Source organism: Macrotis lagotis, chromosome 4, assembly GCF_037893015.1.
Source record: "Macrotis lagotis isolate mMagLag1 chromosome 4, bilby.v1.9.chrom.fasta, whole genome shotgun sequence".
NCBI lineage: Eukaryota > Metazoa > Chordata > Mammalia > Peramelemorphia > Peramelidae > Macrotis > Macrotis lagotis.
The window spans coordinates 229,213,978-229,229,497 of NC_133661.1; the positions used below are offsets into that span (position 1 = coordinate 229,213,978).

General features: G+C 33.9%; 1 protein-coding gene across 16 annotated transcripts in view; it reads left to right on the top strand.

Moving 5' to 3' along the window:
* Window positions 1–15,520, top strand: part of EML5 (EMAP like 5) — a 244,705-nt gene that overhangs the window by 87,510 nt on the left and 141,675 nt on the right. For all 16 annotated transcript variants that reach the window (XR_012478175.1, XM_074235552.1, XM_074235553.1 and 13 more), the window contains 4 exons: window positions 1,359–1,477; window positions 3,149–3,335; window positions 5,704–5,809; window positions 11,826–11,919. Coding sequence is in view for 15 of the 16 variants with exons in the window: in XM_074235552.1 (XP_074091653.1) it covers window positions 1,359–1,477; window positions 3,149–3,335; window positions 5,704–5,809; window positions 11,826–11,919 (506 nt within the window). In the remaining variant the exon portion in view is untranslated. The remainder of the gene's footprint in view (window positions 1–1,358; window positions 1,478–3,148; window positions 3,336–5,703; window positions 5,810–11,825; window positions 11,920–15,520) is intronic.

A 15,520-nucleotide genomic window follows, 5' to 3' on the forward strand; every position in this document is an offset into this window, starting at 1 on the left:
AAAATTTAGCTGGATGAGAAAAGCTATTGTCTAGATATAAAGTTGGTATGTTGATACTTTTATATCTGGGATAAACACTGAAAATGGACAGTGAGCTAGCCTCAGAATTGAGTATCTAACATATTCAACATACCTAAAGATTCCATCTGACACATAAACATGCCAGTGTTCTCCTGAGATGAAATATGGTGAAATCATAGAATACCAGTTAAAATTATTTTAAGAGTTCATAATGATCCTCAAAAAGACAATTTAGAGGTGCATGATAGATCTAAATAAGCTGCAGCATAATACAAGCAATGATTTGCATGCAAGAAATAGTGTAAAATATGTCTTCTTAAATAGGGCACACTCTTCAGCTGATCTGTGAACTGATGGAGGAAAAAGTCATTTTATTTTTTGACTTACATTCTAGCTAAAATTGAGCATTTCCTTCCATTATGAATGTAGGTAGAAAACATTCTTATTTATTTAAACTTAACCAGACTTCCAAAATGGTCCAATAGAAACAAACAAGAAAGATTAGGAACTGCTATTGTAAAAAATACCATCCAAGGAGATGTATGAATGGAGAAGGACGGGGACCATCATTTTTCGAGAGACAAATAACCAGTGGTCATTTATTGATACACAACAATATTTAAAGAGCTAGGGGAAAATCTTCAGCCTTTTGGATGAACCCTCTCTGGAAGACTGATTGACAGAGACAAACAAGAATTATATAGGATGGAAATATTTGTTAATGGGTGGTTGTAATACCTATTATTGAGGCAACGTGGAATACCAAAATCACTGAGGTCATAGATCCATTGACTATTTTTATATACATTATAGATATATATATGTAAACATTAATGTATTATATAATTATAATAATATAATTTTAATCAGCATGTTCTAGTTAAGACAAGGGTTAAGTATGAATTCAGTAAATATGTGAGTTCAGTTCCTGCTTTTTATGTTTTCTAATTAGAGGATGACAGGTAAGTTGCTTAACCTCAATTTATTCCTTTGTAAAAAAATGGAATTATTAATAAAATTTACTAGCCTCATAGGGTTATTGTGAGAATTAATTGAGGTAGTATATATAATATAGCACTTTACAAACTTCAAAACATTCTATAAATGTCAACTATTATTACATTGATTATACTTGTACAAAGAAAGTATTTTAGTGAAAGAAACTGAGTTAATGAAACATCTAATTTTTGAGCAATGGAATAGATAGAAAATTGATAATATAATGTATATATTTTAATAATAGTGAACAAACCACACATGATTGTGTTTGTATTACTACATATAAATAATTTATTTTACATAATTGTGTCTATATATTTATATATTCACTTTTAAAGGTTTACAAAGAAGATCTACCTCAACTTAAAGAACAATGCAGAGAGAAACATAAAAGTGCTACATCTAAAAGGAGAGTTCAAGCCCCAGGACAAAGTATACGGTTACATTTTGTGCATGGGTAAGAGCATATCTAGGCTTTTTCGTATTTGTTAGAAATTTAGTAATTTCCATAAATGGCAAAACTATCTGTAGGCAAGCGAAAATTATAAGAAGTGACAGAGTACCTTAAGGATATATAAGTTGGATTACTTTATGATTCATAGAACTACTCTATACCAGCATATCTCAGGAACCGTAAGTTAAAAATCAAAGTTTTCATTTAATCTGTTTTTGAACTGGTTCTCATAACCAAAAAGTCCAAAGTGAACCTCTAACTTGGTTGAATTGAGTTCAAGAGAAGCTTAGAGTCTGAGACCTAGAAAGGACATGAGTATCATGTGCTTGTATTGTATGTAATCTTTTTTTCTAATCATCATCTCATAATTTCATTCTCAAGTACTAATATGTATTGTATAGTTTTTACATTTCTCCAGAAAGACAGTGAGTCAAAAAACCATCACACAAAGAAATCTTTTAGTTCAGGGAGAATAGAAAATTTTATCTTATCCACTATGAGGGAAAAGCTTCCTACCTTTAAAAATTGACTGTATTTGTTTCTGAAATTTCTTGTTAGTTCTTTATATGCTTTTGAGAAAAAAAAAAATAAGTGCCAGAGGTTTTTTGTCAGAAAGTTATCCCTAAAGGGGCAGCTAGGTGGTGCAGTGGATAGAGCACGGGCCCTGGAGTTAGGAGGACCTGAGTTCAAATCCTATCTCAGACACTTAATAATTGCCTAGCTGTATGACCTTGGGCAAGTCACTTAACCCCATTGCCTTAAATAAAATTTTAAAAAATTAAAAAAAAGTTCTCCCTAGCTAGTTCACTTAAGCTCTTTTTATGATCAGGAATCTGGAAGTAAGGCAGAAAGAGATTTTTCTCTTCTGTAACTATGAAAGCATATTCATAAAATCAGAGCATTTCAGAGCTTAAAAGATGATACGAGATAATTTAGTCTAAGTCCTACTTGAAGCAAAACCCTATCTATTAAATACTTTATTTTTGTTTATTTATTTTAGGCAGTGGGGTTAAGTGACTTGCCCAAGGTCACACAGCTGGGCAATTTGTAAGTGTCTGAGGCCGGATTTGAACTCAGGTACTCCTGACTCCAGGGCCCGTGCTCTATCCACTATGCCACCCAGCTGCCCCTTATTAAATACTTTAAAATGTCTTCCAGCCATTGCTTGAGTTTTGGTTTGTGACAATTATAATTGTTGGGAAATTCTCCATATATTCTTAAGTGTATTATGCATAACATTTCAATAATTAAATATATTCTATGTTATTTGGGTTTCTTTGTATTGAAGAAAATTGGTACAAATAGAAATTTATCTGTTACTTTTAGCATTTTAGTACTTTTAGTTCTATGTTTTTCAAAGATGTTTATTGTTTCTAACATATCATCTTTATATTGTTAATGATCATTCTAAGACTAGGTGATATAGGGGCGGCTAGGTGGCATAGTGGATAGAGCACTGGCCCTGGAGTCAGGAGTACCTGGGTTCAAATCCGGTCTCAGACACTTAATAATTACCCAGCTGTGTGGCCTTGGGCAAGCCACTTAACCCCATTTGCCTTGCAAAAACCTAAAAAAAAAAAAAAAAAAGACTAGGTGATATAATAAAAAGCATCTTATGTGGATTGTTTAAAGTATAATCTTAATTTAATATTATTGGTTATTTTTCTGTTTTAGTTACAGAGGCTTTGATTGTCGGAGTAATCTATTTTATACTCAGATTGGTGAAATTGTGTACCATGTTGCAGCTGTGGGTGTAATTTATAATCGACAACAGAATACACAGCGGTTTTATCTAGGTCATGATGATGACATTCTCTGTCTGGCAATTCATCCTTTAAAAGATTATGTGGCAACAGGCCAGGTAGGTTAGATATTTTAGGAATTTGTGTATATGTGTGAGAGATATGTTCATTCATTTTTAAGACTTTTTTAGTTATTTTGTAATTCCTATATTTGTAGAAAGGTAAATACAAAGAATTAAGAAGGCTTTTCAGGATGAGATTTTTAAAATTGTAATGAATTTCAGAATAGAATCAATTCCATGTCTTCTATTTTGAATTCTAAAAGTCATTTTTAATTAATTTTTTATCCATTTTGAATTTAAATACAAAGACATAAAAAAAGAATATTTCCATGAACGTAACGCAATATAAAATGAGGATTCAGGAGAGAGACATTAATTTCCATTTCACACTATTTGCTTTTAAATAATAACTATATAATTAATATTATTCACCTTTTTCAAAGCTAACCCACTTTTGTACTTCCTTTTATGTATTTTTGTTCTCTGCTGTGCAATTTTTATTTTTTCCTCTTTCCCTTCATACCTCTCCCTATAGAGGCATCGTTAGATGTAAATATGTATATATATGCTATACTAAGTATACTTCTTTTTATTAGTTCCAATTTTGGTACTCAGGCAAATATGGGTCAAATACATGGTTACCAACCCTCAGTAGGTATCCATGGTCTAGAGGCTGTTATTCCTATTTTTTAATCACTATTAGAAATCCTACTTTTCTTTGCTAAAACCTTTGCCTCTGTTTAACAGCACTGATAAAAATAGCATTTATGTATCTAAGTACTTCAGTCCTTTGCCCAGTTCTTCAAAACATTTAGCACTACTCTTTAGATTCCTGGCAACATAATTTCTGCGTCTTTGAATTCTTAGAAGTCAATAGTAGTCATTCCATTTTTTTAGCATGAGTGTTTTAAAATTTCTTCCTTAGCTCTTAAGTAGTTTTGCTTCCTTTCCTTTTCTATCTATCCTTGAACTACCTAATATTGTCTCTTCATATCTTTTTTATTTGTTTTTACATTGAAGTCAATATTATCTTTTGTTTTTCTTTTTTTTAAAAGAAATATTTTATTCTCTCCCATAACTAAGAGAGTAGAGAGGAATTCTTTGAGTTTATTTACCTTTTCTTTTAGGAGGAAGACTACATAAGTCATTTAGCAGTACACAGCAAAAGTCTCTTTGCTCTTCATACTTACTGGAAGTGAGATCTTCAGTATTTCTTCATCCTTTATTTCTTTGTTTCTAGCTTGAATCGCTTCTTCAATTCTTTCAAAGAAAAACTTTATTCTTTCTTATAAATGTAGAAAAGAAATGCATTCCCCTAGTCCTTTCACCTTTCCTCTAATGGAGACTAATATCCAGACACATGTAATTATTACTTGTTATTGACTGAAGCACAAGCACTGTACCCTTTCCAGAGATCTTGCACTACAATGCTTTCTGTTGGAATGTTCTCTTTAGTCATTTTTCATAACTATTGCTCTTTATGTTAATTGACATTAGAAATGTTTTAGGCAATTTTTCTTCCTCCTTTATTTTTAATATAAAATTTTATTGATTATATGCAGAAATCATTAGACAAAAACATATATTTTGCTAATTTTTATTGTACATACTCCATCGTTGCTAAAGAGGTCATTTGTTAAAATGTATCACGATATATCAATCTAAATTTATTATCTTATTCTGTACATTTACTTCCCCAAGTCTTACTTCTATCCTTTCTTCAAAGGCTTTGCTAAAATTTTACCTTTTCATTAAAACTTCTCTTATTTCTCTTTTGTATATTAGGGGCAGCTGTATAGTACAGTAAAAAGAACAGGAAGAATCATCTTCATGAGTCTTAATTAAAACTCTGTGACCGTGGCCAAACCACTTAACCCTGTTTACTTCAGTTCCTCATCTGTAAAATGAACTAGAGAAGAAAATGACAAATCACTTTGTCAGAAAATACTAAATGGGTCATGAAGAATCATACATGACTAAATTTTGACTTCTTAAATTGTCTTTACTCATTATCTAATCCATAAAATGTATTGTCTTTATTAATTAGCTCTATCATTTATTTGTACTTAAGTACCTTTATTGTTTAATTTTCATATGTACAGTTTTTTTATCCATAATACCTAAGCCTATATGTACCTTTTGTATAATAGGTTCTTAAGAACTACTTCTTATTGATGATTGTGATGAAGACATATAGGATAGTCTCAAGAGGAAGAATGATTCTAGAAATTTCTTTTCACATTTAAAGCCTATATATATAAAAAACAGTGTATCCCTGGCTCTCATTTCTAATGCATTTGTAGCTTGATGGATAATTAAGAACAAATTTTATGAAACTTAATGTGTTGAGAATTATTTCAAGCAAATCTTGAAATCAAAGAATCACTTGAAAAGCTACAGTTTTATGATCTTTTTTTTATTTTAGGTAGGTAGAGATCCCTCAATACATATATGGGATACAGATACTACTAAACCGTTGTCAATATTAAAGGGCTATCATCAATATGGTGTTTGTGCTGTAGACTTCTCAGGTAAGACTCTTTTCTACTTTAATGAAAATTATTTTGAAATTGACAATCTGCAAGTTTATAAGTATACAAGTCAATCCCCAATTGATAATGGTCAAAACTGAAGAAGAGTCAGTTTTCAGCTGAAAAAATTAAAACTATATATAGTTATATAAAAATGCTCTGAATCACTATTTGATTAGAAAACTACAAATTAAAACAACTCTGAGGTATTTCACAGCTATCATATCATTGGCTAATATATCAGAAAAGAAAATGATAAATATTGGAGAAGATGTGGAAAATTGGGACACTAATGCATTGTTGATGGAGTTATGAACTGCTCCAACCATTTTGGAAAGTTATTCAGCACTATACTCAAAGGGCAATCAAACTTTTCATACAGCAATACTAACACTAGGTCTGTATCCCAAAGAGTTTATAAAAAAGGGAAAAGAACCTGCATCTTAAAATTATTTATGATAGGAGTGGCTAGGTGATGCAGTGGATAAAGCACCAGCTCTGGAGTCAGGAGTATCTAGGTTCAAATCTGGTCTCAGATACTTAATAATTACCTAGCTTTGTGGCCTTGGACAAGCCACTTTGCCCCATTTGCCTTGCAAAAACCTAAAAAAAATTATTTATGATAACTCTTTTTTGTGGTGGCAAATAATTGGAAATTCAGGAGATGCCCATCAATTGGGGAATGACTAAAAGAGTTGTGGTATAGGAATGTAATGGAATACCATTGTGCTATAGGAAATGATGAACAGGAGCCACTTCCAGGGTTTAGTCAAGATGATAGCTCCCGAACCTCTTCCCTAAACAACTTTAAATGAAGCCTCTACACAGAACCTATAGCTACAGATCCCACCCCACCCCCCAAAAAAAGTGAAACAAGTTTTCAACTCAAGATATCATGGAGGAACTTCAGTAAAGGTCTGTCTCCTCTGGGTAAAAGGGGAGTATGGCCCAACATAGGCAGGTTAGCTGGAAAACCAGTTGGAGACGCTTTGCCACAGTGCAGCTTAGGTCCTGCCTCAGCAAACAAGTGATGCAGCAGGCTAGTAGGTTAAGGTACTATTTCCAGCTCAGAAGGCATAGTTTGAGCCACATTTCTGGTGCAACAGATGGGACTGGTGTGGACTACCCTAAGGCAGGGAACAAACCTCTGCACAGGCAATGACTTGGCAAGAAGAAAACAAGGACTAACATAAAGGAGGTAACAAACCTATGCATAGGCAACACTTTGGAACACAGGGCTATCCTAAAAGAGGGAACCCAACCTCTACATATGCAGTGCAATCAACAAACAATAATCCAGGGACCAGATCTTGGTACCAGCACAAAAAAGTCTGGGACTATATTTCCCTGTACCCCTGGAGCAGAGCTCAAACTATCAAAATGAATTAAAACAAAACAAAACACACTTACCATAGATAGCTACTGTCATGATAGGGATGACAAAAAAGTGCTATTTCAGAAGAGAAAAGCAGTGACAAAATGCTAATATCTGAAGTCTCAAAGGAACATGAGTTGGCCTCAAATCCCAAAAAGATCTCTAGGAAGAGCTCATAAAGCAATTTTAAAAACCATAGAAGAGGGGTGGCTAGGTGGCGCAGTGGGTAGAGCACCGGCCCTGGAGTCAGGAGTACCTAAGTTCAAATCCAGCCTCAGACACTTAATAATTACCTAGCTGTGTGGCCTTGGGCAAGCCACTTAACCCCATTTGCCTTGCAAAAACTTAAACAAACAAAAAACAAAAAAACCATAGAAGAGAGGAAGAAGAAAAATGGAGAAAAGAAATGAGAGTCATGCAGAAGAATTATGAAAAATTGACTGAAGAAATCAACTCCTTTAAAAGTAAAAATGACAAACTGGAAAAACAATGTAACTAATCAAAAGATAAAATCAACCAACTGGAATAGGAAAGCAACTCATTTAAATGTGAAATTAACCAACTAGAAAAGGAAACAACAAAGCTAATTGGAGAAACCCTAAAAATTAGAATTGGACAAATGGAAACTAATGACACTGCGAGATACCAAGATTCCATCAAACCAAATCAAAAATTGAAAAAAATAGAAGAAAAATCTAAAGTATCTCTTTGGAAAAGTGATCCATCTGGAAAATAGATACAGTAATGCTAACTTATAAATTATTGGTCTACATGAAAGCTTTGATTTAAAAAAAAAGAGCCTGGAAAATATCTTTCAGGAAATTATCATGGAAAACCATCCTAATATTCTAAATAAAAGAAGACAAAAATTGTCCTTGAAAGAATCTACTGATCAGAAGCAAGAATAAGAACTCCAAGGAATATCATAGCCAAATTTCAGAGTTCTCAGCTAAAGAAGAAAATACAAGAAACCAAAAAGAAGCAAGTTAAATACTAAGAAACCACAATAAGAATTATACAGACTTACAGCATCAACATTGAAGGATCAGAGGACCTGAAATGTGATACTCCAGGATCCAAAGGACTTTGGATTACAACCAAATCAACAACCCTGCAAAGTTCAACATATTCTTTTAGGGAGAAAAGATAAATTTTCAGTGAAATAGAGGAATTTTAAAATTATCTTATAAAAAGACCAGAACTGAACAGAAAATTAGATCTTCAAATCCAAGAATCAAGAAATGCATAAAAAGGTAAACAGAAAGGGGAAAATATCTTAGTAACATTAATCCAGCTACATTCCTTCACAGGAAGACCATACTTGTAACTCTTAAGAATTGTATTTCTCTTAGGATAGTTAAAAAGAAACATAGAGAGAGGATATGGGTATAGATTAATCATGAAAGTGAAGGTGCTTTAGCTGATATTGTAGTTCATATGGGTTGAGTATAGTTGGAGAGAATATATTTAGAGGGTGTGGGTATAAATGGATCTTGAAGTGATTTTGCTTTACATCATACTTTGGTTCACAGGGGTTGTATAACTAATAGGGAGAGCTAGAGGGAGTTACTTGGAGAGTATAATTATAAGTGAATCATGAAGTGATTGTGATTTGCAGGATATTATAACTTAAGGACAGAGGGAGGGAGTGTACTTAGGGGAGTGGACATAAATAAATCATGAAAAATAGATCATGAATTTATTTTGATTTACTTGATATTTTAGCTACAATCGGAGGAAGTGTACTTGGGGGGTAGGTACAAATGAATCAGAAAGTGATTTTACTTTACGTTATACTTTAGCTAATGAGGACTGTTTCTATAGAAGGTACTTGGAAAGAAGATGTGACAGAAATTGAGACTTGAAAATAAGGATCATATTGGAGAAGTGAAAGATTAGAGGATAAACAACACATTAGGAAGCACAAAGACCTTTTATAGTAGAGGGAAAGAAGGGAGAATGTGAGCACTTACTCTCAACAGATTGGCCTAAAGAGGGAAAATAAACATTTACAATTGGGTTTAAAATTTTATTCTACCCTACAGAAAATTAGGGGAGAAGGGGAAAAGGGAAAGAAGGGACTGATAAAAAGAGAGGGTAAAAAGTAAAAGTAAAGACAAAGTTGAAGTTAAAGTTAAAAAGAAAAGTTAAAAGGGGAAAGAAGGAAAAGAAAAGAATTGATAAAAATAAAGGGCTAATTTAAAGCTAGCAGTCAGAAGCAAAACACTGGTGAGAAGGGATTACAAGAAGGAAAAAAGTATATATGGGAAAATGAATGAACACATCATGGCATATGAATGCTGTGGAGTACTATTTTTCTGTACGAAATCATGAGCTGCCAGACTTTAGAAAAGTTGCATGAATTTATGCTGAGTGAATTGAGCTAAAACAGGAGATCATTGTACACAATAGCAACAACATTGTACAATGACCAACTCTGATTGACTTAACCCTTCTCAACAATAAAATGATCCAAGACAATTCCAAAGGACCCAGGATGAAAAATGCTACCCACATTCAGAGAAAAAACTATGGAATCTGAATGTAGATAACTCAGAAGTCTTATAAAGAATGACGAATGGGGGTGGCTAGGTGGCATAGTGGATAAAGCACCAGCCTTGGAGTCAGGAATACCTGGGTTCAAATCTGGTCTCAGACACTTAATAATTACCTAGTTGTGTGGCCTTGGGCAAGCCACTTAACCCCATTTGCCTTGCAAAAACCAGAAAAAAAAAAGAATGATGAATGTTGGGGCGGCTAGGTGGTACAGTGGATAGAGCACTGGCCCTGGAGTCAGGAGTCCCTGAGTTCAAATCCATCCTCAAGACACTTAATAATTACCTAGCTGTGTGGCCTTGGGCAAGCTCCTTAACCCCATTTCCTTGCAAAATCCTAAAAAAAATGTTATATGTTGAAAAATATCTTTAAATGTAATTGGAAAATTTTAAATTCTTTTTACAAGAAAAAAGAATCTGTTTTCTCTTTGGGAGAGCAGCTTTCAAGGTATTCAGAGATGGTTACAGATAGAATCCTGTGAACTAAAATTCTACAGAGGAATCAAACTTGGGAGAAGGTGGGAAGTTTCAAGTATTAAATTTAAAGACACAAAGAGAAACAATTATGATTAAAACAAAGAGTACATGTTATCTAAAGAGACATATTTATACAGAGAGACAGAGCTCATCGTCCGTTAAAGAATAGGTATAAAATGGCAGCAATGGGAGGTAGCAGAGGATGAATATAAAACTGGCACGATCCTATAAAATTTTGCATCAGAAGTGCTTATATTCAGAATTAGGAGCATAGGAGTTTTAATCCAACCTCAGACACTTGACACTTACTACCTGTGACCATAGCCAAGTCACTTAACCCTGATTGCCTCATATCCAGGTACATCTTCTGGTATCCTGATTCCTATCTGGCCATTGGACTCAGATGACTGGATGAGAAAGTAAGGCTGGTGACTTAGCATAGTATGCCTCAACTCCAGTCCAATTCATGTGTAGTCATGGCATTACCTCCCTAATGTCATGGTCTTCTTCAAGTATGAAGGACAAACGTCATCATCATCATCATCAAAAACTAGACTGGGTTGCCACAGAGGTTCCTTTCAATTCTGTTACTCAGTGATTCTCTGACAATTTTTAGAATTGTTGAAAACTACATATTATACGGTGAAATCATGAAGCCTGTGGAAATGGGGAAAAGAAAAAATAGTAAATAGAAAGTGTTACAAGAAACTCAAGAACCACTTTTCTACTTTTCTGCTGCTCTTCACTTCATTACAGTTTAAATAAATATATGGAAAACTATGAAGTTAAATACAAGTATATTATTAGTGGTATCATTAAGGACCAGACAGATTATTTGTCTATTGAAAGAAGAGCAGACTAAGAGCCATCATAGCTCTTAGATAGAAAGACAGATGGATAGATCAACGGATGGATGGATGGATGATAGACTTGGATAATTTTTTTAAACAATTAGGCTTTACTTGGAATTTCACAGTAGTGATGGGTAAAATTATGAATTTGGAATTGCAAGCAGTCAAACCATATACAAGAACTCTGTCTTTTTCTTTGTTAACTTCAAAATTGCTGAAAATACTTAATATAATTGATATTTGAACTACAAAAAGAAGTAATGCTCTTTTTGATATTTTAAATCCCCCCCCCCCAGAGAATAGATATTGTCCTGGAGTATACTTATTTCACTTTTTCTATTCACTCTTTGTTCACTTCTATCTTCCTGTTCACTTTTCCATTTTTTCTTTTTCCTTCCTTTCACTTTTGAGATCTTGTATCCTAAAGTGATGGATTATTAGAGTTGGCTGAGGTCTGTATTAAAGAGTATAATCAAATATAATCAACTTTTTTATGGTAAACATTCAACCTTCTCTTGAAGCTCTGTTTCTGTACTCTGTTTCTGTACTCTCTCTCTCTCTCTCTCTCTATATATATATATATATAGATATAGATATAGATATAGATATAGATAGATAGATATACACAGTAACTAATTAAACGTCAGTAATGTATATTATAAATTTAGTTCTCATTTGTTATTGGAAATGTCACTAAATATATTTACTGAATGTTAAATGATTAACATAAATCCTTTTTGGTCTGCTTGTTTTTTTAGCGGATGGCAAACGTCTGGCTTCAGTTGGAATAGACGATAGTCATACTATTGTGTTATGGGACTGGAAGAAAGGCGAGAAACTCTCAGTTACAAGGTAGGGAAAAGACTAAAATCAACATCAGTGAAAGAGTGAAATGTCTTTGGACTTGAAAATATATTTAGCTAGAATTTTTTAAAAATCAAAACAGAATTTTGCTGCTGCAGATACAGCATTTTAGTATACATTTCAAAATCTTTCTGTTTCATTTTATTTCTCAGTTTTTAAGTTTTCCATCTTCAAGATTGTGCCTTGATTGGTATGGGTACTGCTTTCACCAATGTAGATGGCAATCCCTCTGTTCATTATAATAAGCATTTATATCTAAACCATTGAGCTAGACAGCGGATTTTTTGAAGACAAAAAGGAAACCCATCCCTGACCTAAGGAATATGTATTTTCCTGGGGGAAAGGAGGGTTGATACAGTCTTTACACAGGTAAGTAATCTGAAGATAAAGACATATGACAGGATTCAGCAAGGATTTATGGAAGAGGTGGATCTAAACTGAACCTTGAAGGATAAGGCTTTAGAATAGTAAATTTGAGAAAGGAGGGCATCCTGAATATAGTGGAGTGACTTGTGAAGGTACACACAAGTGAGGTAGTTAAAATACCAGGGTTTGAGAATAGCTCAGATTTATTTGGAATATAGAATGAATTTGAAGTTGTCCAAATGCTCCTCAGACTATCATCCTTGTACAAATACTATCTGGTCTCTTCTTGTTTATTCCTGGCAGGTCAAATCTTCTAACTTCTTGATCTTTGTCCTGAGTTTGTAATTAAGACGGGGAGATACTCAGGAGTTTTAATTTCTTACTAAGTTGTCAAGGTGGTATTATTAGTGGTATCATTAAGGACCAGACTATATTCCCAGTTCTCTTCCTAAGAATAAAGCTTTTCACTGGGAATATAGTTTTGAGTACCTTATTATATTTAACATTTTGCTTCATTTTAATCACAACTGACATTATGTCAGCTATAGATCAATTAAAGAGGCGTAGAAAAAAAGATGAGGGGCATGTCGGAGGGAGTGATAGCATCTCTTGGAGACCTATAGTCACTTGAAGAATGGACAGACAAACATGAGTTCTATTGGGGTGGGGTGGGGGTGGGGTGCACAAGAATAGGTGATGCATTTACAGAATCACAGGGAAAGTTACAGAGATCAAAAGGGGGCATTCCCCTTTTATTAAATAACCCATACAAATAAACACAAGAGGAAGAAAGTAAGCAATCACATAAACTTCTGGTCCATTTCTTCTTTATTCTGGAGACATCTGATGTCCCTTTCTATCCCTGGAGTCCATCAGTGACCAGGCTATTCCAAGTACATTCAGGTTACTTGTAGATATCTTGTTTTTTGGTAAAAGAAATATCTCAACACAAAATTTTAAACAAGCCAGATCTCATATTTTGGAACCTCTTTGATTTCCCAGATGACACACAGATACCTTACTTACAGATAGAAAATTTTGAGAATTAAACTAGGTTTTTTTTGAAATTATCTTATTCCTTTTAATCATTCATTCCCCCATTTGGAGGATCAGTTCTATATAAAATAAACTTCCATTAAAACAAGAATTCCACTGCAAAAGTGAATTCTTCATTGGTTACTAAATTAATTTTTAACATGTTACATAATACAATTGATAATCATTTTAGAACAAAGTATCCAATAAGTAATTTACAAATAAAAGTTTTAACTTTTTGCTAATATTTAAAATGAATTAAAAACCTTCAACTGAAGATGTATTTGCTGTTTAAAAGTAAAGGTAGACTACAGTAACATATAACTGATAACAGATTCCAAAGCTATACACTAGCCTCACTTGCTAGTAGAATGTGGCATAAATTTTTATACTTGATTTTAATATTAATCACCTGATAGGATTACATAAATTTACGATAAAGATCCAGAACCCAAGAAAAGAAAAAATTCCTTCATTTACTTAGATGTTAGTTTCCAGGCAGAGGTCATATGCATGGCCAAATGCTTTAAATCAGACTTTATGTCCTCCAGGTGACGTATTTTCATAATATCATATTTGGGAAATCGTATCAAGAGTCCAAACTCATAATATGCTGAACTTCTAACTTTGTCCCAGTAAGTTTGTCACCTGCATTGTCATATCCAAAATTACATAAGGTTTCTAGTATCAATAGAATTTTGACCCAACAGCATTGCTTTTGTTGATCATACTTGGAATCAGACAGAATAATGTCAATTCAACAGTCCCATAAGAGGATGTTCAGTTTTTCTGGGTAGTTGATTTTTGGTTGCAATCCAAGCTCTTTTGTCTTCGGAATATCATATTCCAAGCCCTACAAGCCCTTAATGTAGATACTGCAAAATCCTGTGTAATCCTGACTGTAGAGCATGGTAGTTGGAATTGTTTCTTTCTGGCAGCTTTTAGGGTTTTCTCTTTGACTTGGGAGTTTTGGGATTTGGCTACAATATTCCTAGGTGGTTTTTGGAGAGGATCTCTTTCAGGAGATTGACATATCCCTTCAATTTCTATTTAACATTCTGCTTCTAGGATCTCAGGGTAGTTTTGTTGGATTATTTCTTTTTTTTAATAATTTTTATTAAAGATATTATTTGGGTTTTACAATTACCCCCCCATCTTGCTTCCCCCCCCCATGGAAAGCACTCTGTCAGTCTTCACTTTGTTTCCATGTTGTACCTTGATCCAAATTGGGTGTGATGAGAGAGAAATCATATCCTTAAAGAAAAGAAGAGAAGTCTAAGAGGTAACAAGATCAGACAATATGATATCTGGTTTTTTTCCTAAATTAAAGGGAATAGTCCTTGAACTTTGTTCAAACTCCACAGCTCCTTATCTGAATACAGACGGCATTCTCCTTTGCAGACAGCCCAAAATTGTTCCCGATTGTTGCACTGATGGAATGAGCAAGTCCTTCAAGGTTGAACATCACTCCCATGTTGCTGTTAGGGTGTACAGTGTTTTTCTAGTTCTGCTCATCTCAATAAGCATCAGTTCATGCAAATCCCTCCAGGCTTCCCTGAAATCCCATCCCTCCTGGTTTCTAAGAGAACAATAGTGTTCCATGACATACATATACCACAGTTTGCTAAGCCATTCCCCCATTGAAGGACATTTACTTGATTTCCAATTCTTTGCCACCACAAACAGGGCTGCTATAAATATTTTTGTACAAGTAATGTTTTTACCCTTTTTCCTCATCTCTTCAGGGTATAGAGCCAGTAGTGGTATTGCTGGGTCAAAGGGTATGCACATTTTTGTTGCCCTTTGGGCATAGTTCCAAATAGCTCTTCAGAAGGGTTGGATGAGTTCACAGCTCCACCAGCAGTGTAATAGTGTCCCAGATTTCCCACATCCCTCCCAACAATGATCATTATCCTTCTTGGTCATACTGACCAATCTGAGAGGTGTGAGGTTGTACCTCAGAGAAGCTTTAATTTGCATTTCTCTAATAACTAATGATTTAGAGCATTTTTTCATATGGCTATGGATTGCTTTGATCTCCTCATCTGTAAATTGCCTTTGCATATCCTTTGACCATTTGTCAATTGGGGAATGACTTTTTGTTTTAAAAATATGACTCAGTTCTCTGTATATTTTAGAAATGAATCCTTTGTCAGAATTGTTAGTTGTAAAGATTGTTTCCCAATTT